We start from the raw sequence: 18488 nt of genomic DNA on the forward strand, positions 1-18488 counted from the left end.
GATGTGGTTCAGAGGAGAGCACAGCCTCTGCTGAGAACTGCAGCGAGACCGCAAAAGTAATTTCACTTGGAACATGGATATCCTGCTGGGGACAGGGATTTTTTCATAGAAACATCAAATCAACCCAAGGTGACCAATGATAGCTTGGTGGATTTCGGTATGCTAGTCCAGAAGGAAAGGTTATTTGTTTTGCTGGTGGGGTGGCATTTTTTTCCCCAAGTGGCAATTTAGGTCCAGCAAGGAGCGGGGCTGGCTTGAGAGTATCAGTGTGGAAATCATTAGTACTCGGCCGCAATTCCCTGATCTGTGAAATGGGTACAATGATGAGAATGCTGTGCATGGACACACAACTCCAGGAAAGTAGATTCTGGACAACGAAAGCTTCTGTCTTCCAAGTGGGTCCAAGCGGTTTTGCCTTTGCTGTACCACTTTCCCCTGGAAAACCTGCTCTTTAGCGCTAAATTGGAACAAACAGCAATCTGCAGAAAACTTGATGGCTGTTTGTTCCGATTCTGCTCTAAACCACAGGTTTCCCACGAGGAAAGTAGTGGGGCAAGCAGAAGTGAGGCTGAGCCCTAAGTGCTGGTATTTAGAGCAGACTTCTCCAAACTGGCACCCTGAATTCCAGATGTTTTAGACTATAACTCCCACCAGCCACAGCTAGCAATGAATCTATCTGTTTTAGTTTCTCTTGGTCACTGGCGGAGGAAGAGGAGTGCGGGGGGAGCGCACCGCCCCTGGCAGCGTGATCCCGGCAGCGTGCCATCGTGGCTAGCCCCCCCCCAAGCTGTGCGCCCCAACCCCAATATGTGTGCCAGCCCCGCCCCCGCCTGTTCTCCACCCCCACCCCACCCCGGTGCCGAAGCATGAAGCTCTGCCACTTCTCTTGGTACCTTGTTTTTCCCATTTTAAGTACAGTTTGCCTTTATTTTCTCGTCAGGTTTTTTTTTTTAAGACCTCAGTAAATTTCATCCGCATTGTAGTTTGTATTTTCAATATGCAATTTTGTCAAATATGAAAATGTGTTTTGTCTAATACACACACAGTTCTTCCAGTGAATGCTGAGTACACAGCTTTTCAACCTTGCTTTTTACACCGCCGGCGGCATGTGTTTTCAGGACCCACCCTACCCTGTTGACAAAGATCTGTTTTAACTGTTCTTCATACTGAATTATAAATAGCTGGTGAACAGATATAATAGTATAAATATTATTCTTGATAATTAATAATACTGTATTAATGTTTGCAAGCAACCTCCCCTAATATACTGTACTGCATTTTTTGGCATGCTATTTTCACTAATATATGCATTTTTGGCACACCTTCCCCAAAATATGTATTTTCGTACATCGCATTGCAAGTGGAAATTGTGAAGGATAGTGAGGGAGATAAAACAGAGGTTGTAGATAATACAATGGTGTGAAATAAGTATTGATAGAAGTTAAGGACAATTTAATCAAGAAGTAAGATCTAGATAGAATATAAAAGGATAAGATATAAAAGTTTAAAGAATTAAGGTATAGTTAAAGTAACGATTAGTATTTATATAAGATTTAGAGTTTACTACGGAGGATATGTAAAGAATCACAGAAGGTGGAATGAGGAAGTCAATAGATTGGAAATAAGGGTTATAGTTAGAATTTTTGTTTTTGCATTTTTGTATTCTTGTTTTTTCTTTTTTATGTTTTGTAATTTTCTTTGTGTGTTTTGTATTTTTGTATGTTTTGTTGTTTGAGAAAATCTTTAATAAATACATTTTTTTTAAAAAGCAAGTGGATATTGTGAAGGATAACTGCGTTTCGGGGCACATCTTGCTTTGGGAATTAGATAGGTTTGTATTAAAATGAGAACCGGACTGAATTTCATCCCTATTCCTAGCCCTCAGCCAGAATGACTAAGCTGGCTAGGGCTGATGGGAGCCTGACAATGCTTTAGGGTGGCAGAGAAGCCTCTGTTGCTTTTTTGCTGCGACAAACTAAGTAAGACAGCAGGCCCTCTGAGGTTGTAAATTAGATAATGGGGATGTTGCACAGGCGACGCTTTGCTCCTTTGATCTCAGTTTCTATTTTAACACTCGCCTTGCAGTTACCTCACTTATTGTGTTTTTTTGTGTGTGCCCGTTCTTTCGGCGAAAACAAATAAATCTGAAGCGGACTTCAAAATAATAAATCACCATCAACACCACCACCACCACCTATGTCTCCACTGTGGAAGGATGTGTGGATCCAGAATCGGCCTCCACAGTCACTTATGGACTCACCGTTCATGGAAGACAATCTTACTCGGCTATGAGGGTAGGGCTGGCTCTAGGTAGACCCCCGGTGGCGCAGGGCACCACGGCGCCGGCCCGCCAGGAGGGCGCCGCGAGCTGCGCCCGCCCGGTCCACCGGTTCGACAACTGCGCTGAGCCTGCCTGCCCACTGCGCTGGGAAACGGGGCGGGGGGGGGGGGCACCGGAGGTATCCGTCGCTCCACGGCGCCAGGGGCGCTTAAGACGGCCCTGTACGAGGGATCGCCAAAGATGAAGAAGACATGTTAGAAAAGGCCAAAAATCTACAAAATGAAGCATAAGAAGAAGCTGGATGATGGGGTGTTTAGAAAGCGGGGAGGGTAAGGATGACTTCAGCTCTCGATTTCAGAAATCTAATAATTCCTGGTCATTGGACAATTAGCCAAACTGGCAGAGGCTGATGGGAGTTGGAGTCCAACAGTATCTGAAGGGTCACAGGTTCCCCATCCCAGGTATAGACAATATACCTGTGTATACCTGCCAATGGGGTGTATGGGGTGTTAGGGGAGGGGTAGTACTTCTGGTGGGGGGGGTACATGGTGCTCCCTCTGGGGTAGTTTGTCCATCTTTGGTCCCCACTCAATACTCAACTCTTACCTGCAGCTCCTGGCAGGTTTGTAGCAGGTGAGAGCAACGGTCAAGAAGGCGGTTTCTGCATGTGCCATAAAGGGAAGAGTAGGGGAAATGGGGGTATGTCAACCTGGGAAGGTAGCCCATCTAGGAGAATCATAGAATCATAGAGTTGGAAGAGACCACAAGGGCCATCCAGTCCAACCCCCTACCAAGCAGGAAACACCATAAAAGCATTCTTGACATATGCCTGTCAAGCCTCTGCTTAAAGACCTCCAAAGAAGGAGACTCCACCACACTCCTTGGCAGCAAATTCCACTGCCGAACAGCTCTTACTGTCAGGAAGTTCTTCCTAATGTTTAGGTGGAATCTTCTTTCTTGTAGTTTGAATCCATTGCTCCGTGTCCGCTTCTCTGGAGCAGCAGAAAACAATCTTTCTCCCTCCTCTATATGACATCCTTTTATATATTTGAACATGGCTATCATATCACCCCTTAACCTTCCCTTCTCCAGGCTAGGAGAAGGTCAACTCTGATCCTAAACCTCCACTGTATTTTGGGATATCTTTGGGAGAAGGAAAAACTAAGGAGTAAACCCTACACAAATACGACTGGATGGCGTGTTATAAGCCTCCTTCCAGCAACTCCTGCAGCCAAGCTGGTGCCAAACGTATTGCTCTGCTTTCCTTTGGGCCACATCAGCAGAGCCAAGAGGCAGGTCCAGGACCTCCAGACACACTGCTCAGGCTTGTGCTCTGGGGAGGTCAGTTCAGTGCTGACTTCACCTCCCAACACACCCTCTGTTTGAGACAGATCAGAGGCCAACAACCTGTCAATCGTCTGGTGGCCACGGATTATAGAGATCTATCATAGGCAGCCTCTTGTGTTCCTTGAGAGCGTGTGGGGCTCTAAAGGAGGAAGTGCTTGAAATAAACAAACTAGCGGTGTAGCGACATACTTGCTCCATTGCACATGCCTTTAGTCATGCTAGATACGATGTGGGAAAACATGATTAATATTGTGTGTGCATATATATGTATATACCGTATATAGTTATTGTGTGGTATAATTGGTTTTACGAAATATGCAATAAATCATTTTTGAAATTATTTATACCCTGCCCATCTGGCTGGGTTTCCCCAGCCACTCTGGGCAGCTTACACCATAATATTAAAATACAATAATCTATTAAACATTAAAAGTTTTCCCAAACAAGGCTGCCTTCAGATGTCTTCTAAAAATCTGGTAGTTATTGTTCTCTTTGATATCTGGTGGGAGGGTGTTCCACAGGGCGGGTGCCACTACCGAGAAGGCCCTGTGCCTGGTTCCCTGTAACTTGATTCAGATCCAGACTAAACCACAGTGCTGGGGAAGAAGGTGATTAACCCACCCCTGTCTTTTCTGCTTATGTACAAAAAACATTTCCAGCTTGTGTTCCTCCAGGACAAACAGTGGGGGAATGAATGGTCAAAGTGGCTCGGAGTCCTATAATCCCCATCCAACCCCACCCCAAGCCAATGTCGGACCTTTACGGGGGAGCCAACCCCATGGAACCAAGTGGCGTTTACTTCCAAGTAAACACGAAATAGTTATTGGGGGCCAGTGCCCCTATCCTGCTCATGTTTCCAGGTAACCCTGTGGCCACATCCCCTACCTCAGGCATCCCCAAACTTCGGCCCTCCAGATGTTTTGGACTACAATTCCCATCTTCCCCGACCACTGGTCCTGTTAGCTAGGGATCATGGGAGTTGTAGGCCAAAACATCTGGAGGGCCGCAGTTTGGGGATGCCTGCCCTACCTCAAATCCCCCTGAAGAAGCCAAAAGGCTAAAATCCCCCCCCCAGTGCCCCCACTGTGCGCCACGGCTGATTTCCAACTGGGCGGAAGCCCGTCGAGGATCGTAGCTGGGCAGTTTTACTTGGAAGCGGGGGTCGAGGATCCTAATGGCACGTCTCCTCGGGAGTAAGTCCCACCGACTTGAGGACGGGGCAAGTCAGAAGCGGCCCCCGCCGACGGCAGAGAGCGAGGGACAGAGCGCGCGCACGCACCTGCTATCCTCAGCCCGGCTCCCCTTTGCGCGCCGTCGGGCAGGGGCGGAGGATCGGTGGGCGCGCCCAGGGGTGGTGGGCGGAGCCGAGGCGGCGCAGCCAATCCTGGCGACCGGGCGGGGCCGGTCGAAGATGCGGCGCTGCTGGCGCTGAGCTGCGGCCGGCCGGGCGGCAGGTGCGCGTTTAGTGGTAGCGCGGCCGCGGCGGCTCATGATGTGCCTGGAGAGCGACGGCTCGTCGAGCGGCGGCCCGCCGGGCTGCAGCGGACGCCTCCGGGTCTCGGCCGCGGCCGGCGCGGGCGACGACGACGAGGAGGACGACGGAGGAGGAGGAGGAAGCGGGGACCGCGGCTGCTGCGGGCGGAGCGGCGAGGTGCAGACCCTGTCCGGCGCCGTCCACGCGCCCCAGGGCGGCGCCGACAAGGCAGCAGCGGCCGCGGGCGCCGCGCCTCCCAGCCTGGGCAGAGCGCGCGTGGCGGCCGCCGCCATCCTCAGCGTGGGGAACGTCCTCAACTACCTGGACAGGTACACCGTGGCAGGTGAGGCGGCGCTTCGGGAGATCCCCGGCAGGCGGGCCGAGAAGGGGCTCTCTCTGCCCCCAAGGGGGGGGAAAAACCACGCGCGCTCTCCCTTCTCCCTTCATTCATTCATTCTCTCTCTCCCTCTCCAACTGATCTTTTCCTTCGGTCGCTTTCTCTCTCCCTCTTCTCCCCTGTTCTCATTTCTTCTTTTCCCATTTATTCGCCTTTTCCTTTCCTGTTTCTCCATCCTGCGCTTCCCTCCCCCACGCCCTCTTTCTTATTTCCCCCTCCTCTATTTTTTTTCTTCTTCCTTTTTTCTTCCGTTTATATCCTTTTCTTCCTCCTGTTTCCCCCATCCATTTCCTTCCTCTTCCCCCTCTCTTTCCCGCTCTGATTTTTCTCCCTTCGTCCCCATCTCCAGCCTTTCTACCTCCTCTGCTCGTCTTCTCCCTTTCCTCCTTCCTTCCCTTCCTCTCCCGGTCTCTCTTCTCCCCATCCCCTTCTCCATCCGTCCCCAGCGATCTGCTCGCCCTCCTTCCATCTGCGCTTCTCTCTCTCTCTCTCTCTCTCTCTCTCTCTCTCTCTCTCTCTCTCTCTCTCTCTCTCTCTCTCTCTCTCTCTCTCTCTCTGCCGCATGCTGTTTAGCTGTCCTATTGGAAAAAAGCAGCTCTCTGGCTTGCCATGGGGATGTGCATACAAAAGGCTGAGCAGAACTGCGGGGCGGGGAGGTGAGGGGCGCCCACCGCTAGGCACCTTGGAAAAGCAGGGGTCCTCTCTTGGATTTGGGTGTGCTGGAGGTGGCCGGTGCCATTGACATAGATGGATGGATGTTTTGATCCACATCTCTCCGCTGCAAACATGCTTCGCATACCCAGAAGGAATCCATTGTGGTGGTTAGACAGCCTTCGCTGTTTTCGCTGGATTGGTGTGAGAATTTGAAGGCTTTCTCTTAATTCCAAGCAGGTCAGCTGGAGGTGGTTTCAGAGCTAGTGTTCTCTCTCTGTGCGTCATTGAAAAACAAAATGATAAAAATAAAACTACTCAGGTCAAAAGATGCCCATGCTAGACCACCTACTCTCTCTCCCCCCCCCCATGTTTACGATGGCTGAATTGCAGCGCTTTGGGTTTTAATAAATAAATAAATAAATCAGGGCCCGTGCAATGTAATTAACTAAACACTCCTTGTGTGGAGGCTTGCGGCATTGTCTTCCGCTCTGTCTTTTAATTGTGCTCCCCAGTAAACGAAGGAAGGTTCTGTTGCCCCTTCTTCCCCTGTTGAGCTTTGCGATAAGTCGTTTGGGGTCCCCCAAGCTCGGAGATGTTTTACTTCCCAGCCCTGATGGGGCTCCCGAAAGTAACTCCTCTGTGTTTGCACATCCCAGATCCCTGACACTGTGTGTGTGTGTGTGTGAGATAGGGGGGGCTGTGAGGGAAATATGGGGTGCCTCTCTGGATTCTGCATGGATGACAGGTCCAGCTGTTAGACCTGAGATAAGATGTACTTTGAAAGTGGATTGGGTCGGAAGGATGGGTATTTTCCACTTAGTTTGGAAATATTGCTCTCTGTTTGTGTGTGTGTGTGTGTGTACTGCCCAAGCAAGTCATTGTGCTTGTGTGTATAATATATATCCTGGATTTTCTGGAGCAAAAGAAGAGGGCAATCTTGGCTTCTGTTTCAACACTGCTTTTTGCAGCAGCACATGGAGAGATTTGTAGGAGAGCTTTTTTCTTCTAAGGGAGAAAACGGGCTATGATTCCCCCCCCCTTTTTTTCTTGCCTGGAGGGGAAAACATGCTGGAAGGGGAACTGACAGCCAGCAAGAATATGCTGCTGTGTGTGTTCCCTTGAAATGCTGAATGCTTTGAGAAAGCCGCATTTCCAACAGATGCAAGTACCGTCCCCAGCTGTGCAAGGTGCCATGGCTCAGAATGCAATTCCTCTTTCTTGGAACCAGTGCAGTAGGCAGAACTGATGGTCCTCGGGCTTGTTCCATTTTGTAGCATATTTTCCTACCTTGCAGGTCTGTTGTGACTTGGGTGAAACGGGACAAGGGAAGCTTGAGTTCTCTCCCCCCCCCCCCCGTGCATGTAAACAATGGATGTCTGCCTTTGAATTCTGCCTTTTCTCCAGGGACCTGGAAAACGTATTTAATCATCACGACAACCCTTTGAGGTAGCTTAATCTAAGATGTAGTAACTAGCTGTAGGACATTCATGGTTGAGCAGAGGGATTTGAATCTGCGCTTCCCATTTCCAAAGCCAGTGCTGGCTACTATGCTATATGGCCTTTGTAATCATGTTTAGATAGTGCTTATATAATGCCACAAAGTGTCTTCTGATTGCGAAAGAGAATATGGGGAGGCAGGCAGTTTATAATTCCTGCTGGGAACTGCTACACTCTCATTGTTCTCAGTTTCTTATTTCTTTCCCGGTCTTAAATTCAATCCTCCACATTTCTGCAGCAATTAACGCTTTAAAAAAGAAGAAGAATTCTCATGAGCATTCTTCAGCATTGTGATTCCCCCCTCCCTAATTTGTGTGGAGTTTTTAATTTTTGCAAGCAGTTTCTCCTAATCAAATGCATTTTTGTAGCAATAGCCTCCCTTTAAAGCACACTTGCCCCCTATGTATGCAATTTTGCAAAGACTGGTGAGAGAACTGCGTTGCAAAATTTGAAGAAGTGTGAATTTCAAAGGGTGGCTGGCTGTATTCTTGCACTCTTTTGGACATTGCAAACTTTATTGATTCAACAATAAATGCTTTCCGAATCGATTCTCTCTCCCACGCACCCCTAAAAAGGTAAAGGGCCCCCTGACCATTAGGTCCAGTCGTGACCGACTCTGGGGTTGCGCACTCATCTCGCATTATTGGCCGAGGGAGCCGGCGTACAGCTTCCGGGTCATGTGGCCAGCATGACAAAGCCACTTCTGGCTAACCAGAGCAGCACATGGAAACACCGTTTACCTTCCCGCCGTAGCGGTTCCTATTTATCTACTTGCATTTTGACGTGCTTTCGAACTGCTAGGTTGGCAGGAGCTGGGACCAAGCAACGGGAGCTCACCCCGTCACAGGGATTCGAACTGCCGACCTTCTGATCAGCAAGCCCTAGGCTCAGTGGTTTAACCACAGCGCCACCTGGGTCCCCCTACCCCCAAGTAATACCACAGTCTGCAAGCTTAGTGTTGTACAACGATATTGAGAGTCTGTGTGGTGTAGTGTTCAGAGTATTGGATTAGAACAGCCTTCCTCAAACTTGGGTCCCTAGATGTTGTTGGACTACATTTCCCATCATCCCTGACAACTGGTCCTGGTAGCTACGGATGATGGGAGTTGTAGTCCAACAACATCTAGGGGCCCAAGTTTGAGAAAGGTTGGACTAGGACAGGCATCCCCAAACTGCGGCCCTCCAGATGTTTTGGCCTACAACTCCCATGATCCCTAGCTAACAGGACCAGTGGTCAGGGAGGATGGGAATTGTAGTCCAAAACATCTGGAGGGCCGAAGTTTGGGAATGCCTGGACTAGGCTCTTGTAGACCAGGGTTCAAATGCCTGCTCAGCCACAAAGCCCACAGAGAGAGCCGCTTTATACTAGGTTGGACTGTTTGTCCCTACAGCCTAGTGCTGTTGGCTCTGACTGGCAGCAGCTCTCCAAAGTCTCTTGCTAGGAGGAGACTGCTTTACCCTTCACTTCCTGCGCAACTGGAGATGTCAGGGATTGAACCTGCAAAGCACGCACTCTGCTATTGATCCAAGTTCTCTCCATTCTTCATGCAGGTTCAGAAAGCCCCTTACTGTGTTTGAAATTGGACCCATTTTCTCCGCAGAACTAGCAAGGGGTTCAGATTAGCTACTGCAGTGTGGGGTGGGGGGCCGCTGGCTACAGGCAAACTCTCCTGACAGAAGTGGTGCTTCCACGGAGTACACACAGCAGGGCGGGGCTTTTTAAAAATGTATTTTATTTGCCTCGCTATCATACTGGAATTGATTCCTATTTGAATTCATCATTACATAAATAAAACCTTTTGAAGACTTACTTGAAATTCATCTTCCTCCTGGCCCGAGTTCTTGCAATTTACTGTTTATTTCTGGACTTCACCAAGAACTCCAATTTCTACAGCTTCCCAGAAGCACCTTCCCAGCCATGGGGAGAAATGAGAGGCAGTACTTTGGCAGGACAGTGGGGGCTTTCTTTTGCTATACAGTATTTTTTTTGGGGGGGGGGGAAGCTGTTGAGCTGTTGAAATTCACCAATAGCTACACTTCCAACATGGGCTTCCATTCATTTCCCCGGACATGCCAGCTGCAAAAGAGGGCCAAATACCATCGTGTGTCCAGGAAATTCCAGATGTATAGCAACCTTAGTTATGCTGAGAAGGAAGCAGCAGGGCTCTGGGTTTGAGCAATGCATGCAGAAATTCCCAGGTTCGATCCCCAACAACTCCAGGTAGGTTTAGGAAAGTGGATCCTGGAAATCCACTGCCCGTCAGTGTTGAGACCGTACTCATGGCCCAGTGGCATGGCTCTGTATAGTTTCCTATGACCCTGTGACCACCGCAGGGTGTTTGACAAGACAAGAGAAGCCTGACCGTTGGGTCATTGGACCAATTTCTAGGCCACATCTAGGCCAAATTCTAGGCCCCATTCATACCATATGATACCTCTCCAAGCAACCATGGCTTCCCCCAAGGAATTCTGGGAGTTGTGGTTTCTTGAGGGCGCTGAGCGTAGTTAGGAGACTTTTCTCTCCCATGTAGCTGCGATTCCCAGAGTGGTTTAACAATCCCTCTCAGTGCCCATAACAAACCATAGCTCTCGTGATTCTTTGGGGGAAAGCCACAACTTTCCAAAGTGGTATCGTAATGCTCAAAACGTATGGTGCGAACATGCTCACCGTCTAGCATCTTTTCCTCACAGTGACCCACAAGATGTCTGTGGTGGGCCTGCAAGTCGTACACACCTGACTTTTGGGTGGCTGAGGGGAAGGCTCCTAATTTTTGGACTGTTGTCTATTTTCCTTAACCATTCCTAGGGTAAGGCCCTTTTGAGCTGGCTTACGTAAACAGCTGTAAAATGCAATATGACATTTCAGTGAAAACCAAACTGCGGAAAAACAGCTCGCAGGCCGGCAGTGACACGCTATTATTGTGAGAAATAGTGTCCGGGAAAGCCGGAGTTGGTGGGGGGAAGAAGAGGGAGGGAACTTCCTCCTGGGCTGGAGGGGAAACCAAGCACATTTTGTATTTCTAGCGTTTGGTCAAATCTGCTTACGCCGCAGAAAACCACTCTGGGAAGGGGAGAACACAAACGAGATCCTTATTTGCAACCCCACCCTGGTCCCTCATATCCATTTTGTCAGGCAAGAGACCTCAGGACGAGGCGGTGGTGAGAGACCTTCTTGATAGGGTGTGGAGCGACGGCCGGCCACCATTTTTCAGGAAATCCAGGAAACGCCTGTGTAAACAAAAGCCTGGGCAAATGTCAGCCGGCCTTGTGGAATGAGTGGCTTCCTCAGCCCTAACACATTCCTTTGTACGGTCCTTTTTTCTGTTTGGCTTCTGGTTCTGAAGATGGCTATAAAGCTGGGGAAGTCCCAAGCCCTCCTTAATGGGCCAAAAAGCTGGCCAGGGCGTTAGTTGCAGGTGGCATTGCTTAGAGCGGCCTGTTCTGGGTATAGAGAGGGAGGAACTAACTTTAGTTAACCCACCTCCAAGAGTGGGTTAGGTAAAGTGATAAGGGCAATGGTTTTGCATACCCCACCAAGCTATGCTCCAAACTGAGAAACCGCATCAGATGAGGAACCATTGAAAGTGTTAGTTACAGGTAGGTAGCCGTGTTGGTCTGAGTCGAAACAAAATAAAAAATTCCTTCAGTAGCACCTTAAAGACCAACTAAGTTGTTATTTTGGTATGAGCTTTCGTGTGCATGCACACTTCTGGTGTGCATGCACACGAAAGCTCATACCAAAATAAAAACTTAGTCGGTCTTGAAGGTGCTACTGAAGGAATTTTTTCATTGAAAGTGTGTGTGTGTGACTTGGAGAACAGAACGTTTAAGGGGAGGCATGGAAGCCGCTTACAAATTTATGAAGGAAGGACACATGGAAGATGGACTAGATGAGCCACCGGCCTGATCCAACAAGGCACTCCTTGTGTGCTCTGTTGCTTCGGAGATCAGGATTAGAAATTGCAGGGTGGGCAGATTTTGGGAGCATAGATAGCTGCTTCATAGGGACATAGGTAGACCATTGCTCTACCAAGAAGAGTATTGTCTACACCAGGCATCCCCAAACTTCGGCCCTCCAGATGTTTTGGACTACAATTCCCACCATCCTTGACCACTGGTCCTGTTAGCTAGGGATCATGGGAGTTGTAGGCCAAAACATCTGGAGGGCCGCAGTTTGGGGATGCCTGGTCTACACTGACTGGAAGCAGCTGTGCAAAAGAGTTCAGGCAGGGACAGTCACACTCCTACCTGGATTGGACCTTCTGCTTCCAAAACAGATGATCTGCCACTGACATGCGGCTCCCAAATTTCTAAATTAATGGTCTGTTTGACCATGGAACATACTGTACTGCACTTGGAGGTGGTGGGGTCTCCATCGCTGGAGATATTTAAGCAGAAACTAGATGGACATCTCTCAGGGATGCTGGCAGATACAGAATTCATTCATTGGGCTAGGTGACATTCAAGGTTTCCTGCAACTCTAAATTTATACTACTACTACTACTACTACTACTACTACTACTACTCCAAAGTTTATTGGGGTTCCTCAGTAACACCTGTAATTGTGGATAAGATTGTGGATAAGCCTGGTAGTGGTTAGAGTGTTGACCTAGGGCCTGGGAGACCAGGGTTCAAATCCCCACTTGATCGTGAACCCCATTGGGTGACCTTGGGCCGGCCGTGAGCTCTCAGCCTAACCTACCTCACAGGGTTGTTGTGAGCATAAAACAGAGAGAGGGAGAGCCATGTACGCCACCTTGAGCTCCCCAGAGAAAAAGATGTGATATAAAGGGGATAAATAAAGCTGAAATGTGGCTTGCTTGCCACTTCTGCTCCCCCTCTCTAATGTGCAGCTACCATAGTATTCAAGGTGTGTGCGCATTGAGACAGATGTGCCCAGAACTCTGTGTGACCTCAGTGGGTGCCTTAAAAATAATAAAACCACAGGTCACTGAAATATGCAGGGTGTTTTAATTGTGGACGTGCTTCTCAAAAGTCATGGGGCGCAGCTGAGATGGCGTGTAAAACAATGAGGACTAGAGCCTTGAAGCTAGTGTGGTGTGCGGCAGGGCACCAGTGTAATTGAAATGTAGCTTGCGTACGAATTCTGGGTTGCTAACTCTGCAAATGGAAAGGCAGCAGCCCAAGGTAATGAAAAGATTAGCTGAGGTTAATTACGCTGCCTGTGCTATATTTGTGCAAATGTGTTTCCCGCCCCCCCCCTCCCGGGTCTGGCTCTAATTTGGAATCAGTGATTCAGCAATCTGGGTGCATATCCAGCCCCAGACAGGTGCCGGCAGTGTATGTATGTGTGTGTTTGTGTGCGAATCAGGTCATCAGGTGAAAAATCCGGTTTGTGTCTCAGGGCAGGTGGCAATTAGCACTACCTGCTCTTTAATGCAGCCAAAACATGGTGTGCTCATTAAAGAATGCAGCAGCTTTGGAAATTTGGGCCCCAGCCCAGTTGCAAGGGAGGAGCTGGAGCCAGAGGGATATCCGCAAGGTGACAGATTTCGGTGTGTGTGTGTGTCAGAGGATAAGGTGCAGTTTCTGCCCTGGTCACATCCTTATGCTTGGCTGCTAGGTCATAAGCCAAACCTTATGTGCTCATTTCCTGATACCTGTGGCTTGTCTGTTGACTTCCGGCTCTGCAGTGAGTAAGCTTTTAAGCTCTCGGTTCGTTTTCTTTAAAACAAACAAACAAAACAAAAACACTTCTGAAGGGGTAGGCAAATACCGGTAGATGCATAAATATTTGTGGTCATCTCCACCTTCGAGGATAGCTTGCAAGTTTTCTGTTTAGAATCTCAGGAATTCATTCTTAGATCCAGCACAGTCCAGCGGTTAAGGTGTTTCATCACTGGGCCTGGGGAGACCCAGGTTCAAATCCTCAGTGGAGGAACGTGGGACCACCATGTTCTCGGTCCAGTCTGCCTCACAGGGTTGTTGTGAGGATACAATAGGTTGTGGTGCAGAGGACCATCTATAAAAAATAAAAAATAATGAGTTTTGTTGCCTGGCATTTTGTCGCCACTGACTCATTCACTTGCTGATGGGAAAAATCAGCTGTAAGACTTCCCCAACAGACAGCCGAAATTTGGCGTGTGCGTGCATTTGCTCAAGAGACTAGCTTACCCAGGTGACTCCCATTGTCTCTGGCCACGTTGGCTTAATGTCTAACGAAGCAGCCCCACGTTCGTAGAATCATAGAACTGTAGAGTTTTAAGGGACCCTGCCGATCATCTGCTCCAACCCCCTGCAGTTGCAGGAATATGTAGCTGCCCCGTACGGGGATCGAACCTGTAACCTTGGTATTATCGGCACCATGCTCTAGCCACAGCTAGGTTATCCAGTAGTGATTCACTGCTTTGCAAATTGGCACTGTGTGACCCTCCAGAGTTTTATGATGGCAGGCTTTCAAAGGGTCTGAGAGTGTCCAGAACAGACTGTCCATTGGCCAGGCCGGGTTGTCAACTGACCGGGATGAAACCTGCGCAGCTGGCTCCTCTGCCTTTAAGCAGCAAGTTCAACCTGCAGACAACCACCATGGAAGTTTCTGCAGCCTTCACCTGCCCCCAAAGGCTTGTTGGAAGGAGTTAGCTACCCTCCGTCCGCCTGGAGTTAGGAATTGGCTTATTCTTCCCTTGCCTGCACACATGGCTTTTCCTGGAGGAGGAGAAACTTGTGTGCCTCTTGTCACTAAGGGAGGGAAGTGGTTGAGGATATGAGAGCGAGCTCTGTCATCGGAGGCAATTGCAGCACCACGGTGAGAATTGTTGGAGCGGCATTCCAGAGACACCTGTTGGCACGGTGTCCGCCCCTCCTTCAAGATGACGTTTCCGCAAAAGTCACGTGGATTCTAGATTCGGAGGCTTTGGAATGTTGTTTTGCCTCTGACTCACCCTTCGCATCTCCTTTTAGGAACTCTTTGCATTCTTTCTGATCTTCGCTTCCTCTTTCCTGATCTCTCTTCATGGTTTCTGTAACCACAGGAGAGTTTCCTTCCAATATATTGCAAAGGGGGCTCCTGATCTCAACACACCTCCATATTCAGAGGAAGGGTCACTGCCCGAATAAAGCAATTCTGTAAAGGGAGGGCTCTAGCTCAATTGCAGTGCAGCTTCCTTTGGATGGGAAAATCCCCAGATTCAATCCTTTCCACCTCCAGTGGAATTCTGGACAGCTGCTGCCAGTTGGTGTAGACACTATTGAGCTAGATGCACCCATTGGTCTGGCTTGGTTAAGGTAACTTTGTATGTTCTACTCTGCCTGATGTATTGGCTCACAAGGGTGCCAACTTGAATAAAATATGGTGTCGAAACAAAAAATAAAAAAAATTCCTTCCAGTAGCACCTTAGAGACCAACTAAGTTCAGATCGTATCTGAAGAAGTGTGCATGCACACAAAAGCTCATACCTATGACAAACTTAGTTGGTCTCTAAGGTGCTACTGGAAGGAATTTTTTGTTTTGTTTTGTTTTGACTACGTCAGACCAACACGGCTACCTAACTGTAACAAAATATGGTGTGTGTGTCAGGTGAGCCCTGCCCTGCATAATCGATCACATGCACACCATCTGAATGGAAATGCCCATCAACTTTGTGTGGGCCTGCCCCCCTTAAATATTTTATTTAGGGGGTTGAAGGGACCTCAGCCCCTATAAGTTAGCTTCGATGGTTCATGCCAGTGTTAGGAACTCAGACATATAAGCTGGGTGCCAAATGGCACCTTTAAAGCTAGGTCGCCACAGCCAAATGTCTGTTTTGGCCAGGGGGTTGGGCTGGATGACCCTCGGGGTCCCTTCCAATGCTATAATCCTACGATTCTATTATCTCAGTTTACATTCCTTGACTGCAGCTTGCTCTTACAACAGTTCACTTGTCTCAGTATGCAAGAAGGAGAACCATGAGCTGTTGCATAAAGAAGTTTGTTGTTTTGTCTGCGCTGTATCTTCCAATATTGAGGCTTCATGGAATGACCCCATTGGGTTCTAACCCTATGAGAAGGGAGATAAGCCCCTTCCAGTTAAGGGCAGAGAGTCAACTGTGTTTTACCCTAAGTAAAGGTAAAGGTAAAGGGACCTGACCATTAGGTCCAGTCGTGACCGACTCTGGGGTTGCGCGCTCATCTTGCATTATTGGCCGAGGGAGCTTCCAGGTCATGTGGCCAGCATGACAAAGCCGCTTCTGGCAAACCAGAGCAGCACATGGAAACGCCGTTTACCTTCCCGCTGTAGCGGTTCCTATTTATCTACTTGCATTTTGACATGCTTTCGAACTGCTAGGTTGGCAGGAGCTGGGACCAAGCAATGGGAGCTCACCCCGTCACAGGGATTCGAACCGCTGACCTTCTGATCAGCAAGCCCTAGGCTCAGTGGTTTAACCACAGCGCCACCCTAAGTAGACCTGTTCAAATGAACGGACCTAACTAGTCATTAATCTGTAGAATCTGTAGAACTTAGTGGGATACTACCCAGAATCTTTATTCTGTCTTCTAAAGACAAACTTGTCACTTGCAAGGCAAGAGGATCTATTTTTAGGCAGAATGCTTTCCCTTCCTCTCTTTAGAATCTGGTTTACCACGGCAAAATTTGCTTCCATGCAGTGTTTTTTTTTTTAAATCCATGCTTCCTAAATGAGGTCAAGAGAAACTGCACCAGAACTGAGGTTGCAGAAGAGGACACTGCAAGACCTCAGCTGCCTCCACGAGTCGGGGTCAGATACATATCGCTAAGCCTGAGATGTACACACCCAACACCCCTATATTGTCAGGCCTTTTCTCCCTCCGTAACTTCGCTTCCAGAGACTCGCTTGCAAAGCCAGTCTGTTAGAGCAAAGACGATCTGTATGCAAGGCTTAGCTGTCCTGTGGTTGAGATGATCCTCAGAGGAGATATCTCAGTTTATTTGTTTCTTCTCCCCCCACCCACTGCAAAAGTAAAAAAAACAAAAAATCGTAACTTTTTCCTCTGGCTCCAGAGTTTGACGAGGTGAAGCATGCAAATATGTTTTGCTCTTGACATTCTTTTTTTTAAAAAAAGCGATCCCAACGGATGCAGATTTTTTTTAAAAAAACAATTAGCCTGCTTTTCTAGCCTATATCCTTCAAGCTACGGTGGCAAAGTCGGCGTGTGTGTTTGTGTGTGAACCGGGAAGCGGGGACTTGGAAGCCTAAATTGTGAATACGGTTGAAGGAGCAGACATTGATTCATGTCTTGGGGCTATATTAGGTACAGCATGGGAGATTTGCTTCAAGTTTCCCCCTGTTGCTGGGTTGTTTTAATCATTTCTTTCATTTGAGGGGGTGTCTGTGAAGGGGAGGGTTCAGATTTGATTAAAGCAGCAAAACAGAGAAGGGGGTGTCTCAACGTATTCCCCAGAGGTCACCCTTCTGATCAAAATCACCATGTGAATTTTTCTCTTATCCTGAAAGAAAAGCCACAGCGAAAGGGTGTGTGTGTGTGGATTTTACTGGCCAGTAGAGAAAAGGTTATTGGGACCCAGGTGGCGCTGTGGGTTAAACCACTGAGCCTAGGGCTTGCTGATCAGAAGGTCGGCGGTTTGAATCCCTGTGACGGGGTGAGCTCCCGTTGCTTGGTCCCAGCTCCTGCCAACCTAGCAGTTCGAAAGCACGTCAAAAATGCAAGTAGATAAATAGGAACCGCTACAGCGGGAAGGTAAACGGCGTTTCCGTGTGCTGCTCTGGTTTGCCAGAAGCGGCTTTGTCATGCTGGCCACATGACCGGGAAGCTATACGCCGGCTCCCTCGGCCAATAATGCGAGATGAGCACGCAACCCCAGAGTCGGTCACGACTGGACCTAATGGTCAGGGGTCCCTTTACCTTTACCTTTAGAGAAAGGGTTAAGTGCACACATGCAAACAGAGCAGGGACAGATTCTCTCAGCCTAACCCACCATACAGAGCCGGCATATACAACATTTATATGAAAAGACCCTTTAAATCCCACGCTTTCTGCAAGAATCCTGGGAACTATAGTTTTCCTCTCACAGAGCTACGAATTCTCACAGACAGCAGTTTCCAGGATTCTTTTGGTGGGCGGCATGGGAGGAGAATACTGTGCTTTAAATGTATGGCATGTGCCCAGCCTTACTCTCTTGAGCTTTTGCTGCATAATAACATGATCTTTTAATCATTCCCCCCCTGGCTATTTTTCTGCTGGTGGTTCTGCGGCTTAGTCTTAATTTATTGTCGATTTCATTTGACTTTAAAACAAGAAAGAAATTGTAAGTCACCTTGGAAAGGCAGAGTGTAAGAGTTTAAAATGAGTGCAATATGGCTGGGATTAGAGATTTGCATGAATTTGAACTGCACATAATTTATTTTGCTGCAGCTGCTCAGGATTCCTGCTCACTCTCTGTCTCTACTTCAAGTAAAGGTAAAGGGACCCCTGACAGTTAAGTCCAGTCGCAGACGACTCTGGAGTTGCGCGCTCATCATCTTGCTCTATAGGCCGAGGGAGGTGGCGTTTGTCTGCAGACAGCTTCCGGGTCATGTGGCCAGCATGACTAAGCCACTTCTGGCAAACCAGAGCAGCGCACGGAAACACCGTTTACCTTCCCGGCGGAGTGGTACCTATTTATCTACTTGCACTTTGACGTGCTTTTGAACTGCTAGGTTGGCAGGAGCTGGGACCGAGCAACAGGAGCTCACCCTTCTGATTGGCAAGCCCTAGGCTCTGTGGTTTAACCCACAGCGCCACCCGCGTCCACTTCTACCTCAAGTAGGCAGGCATTATTATGTGACCAGTGAGTAAACACTGTCCACATTGGGCTGTTTTGGGGTTGCTGCCTCCTGGCCAGAGTTTTAAAAAAACACATT

General features: G+C 48.6%; 1 protein-coding gene across 4 annotated transcripts in view; it reads left to right on the forward strand.

The window, feature by feature from the left end:
• Window positions 1-5063: 5063 nt before the first annotated feature.
• Window positions 5064-18488, forward strand: part of SPNS2 (SPNS lysolipid transporter 2, sphingosine-1-phosphate) — a 100780-nt gene continuing 87355 nt past the window's right edge. For 3 of the 4 annotated variants that reach the window (XR_004693984.3, XM_035139291.3, XM_088658223.1), the window contains exon 1: window positions 5064-5445. Coding sequence is in view for 2 of the 4 variants with exons in the window: in XM_035139291.3 (XP_034995182.3) it covers window positions 5118-5445 (328 nt within the window). In the remaining 2 variants the exon portion in view is untranslated. The remainder of the gene's footprint in view (window positions 5446-18488) is intronic. The other variant, XR_004693985.3, reaches the window with a different exon arrangement.

The sequence above is a fragment of the Zootoca vivipara genome, chromosome 14 (assembly GCF_965207765.1).
Source record: "Zootoca vivipara chromosome 14, rZooViv2.hap1.1, whole genome shotgun sequence".
NCBI classification, from domain to species: Eukaryota; Metazoa; Chordata; class Lepidosauria; order Squamata; family Lacertidae; genus Zootoca; species Zootoca vivipara.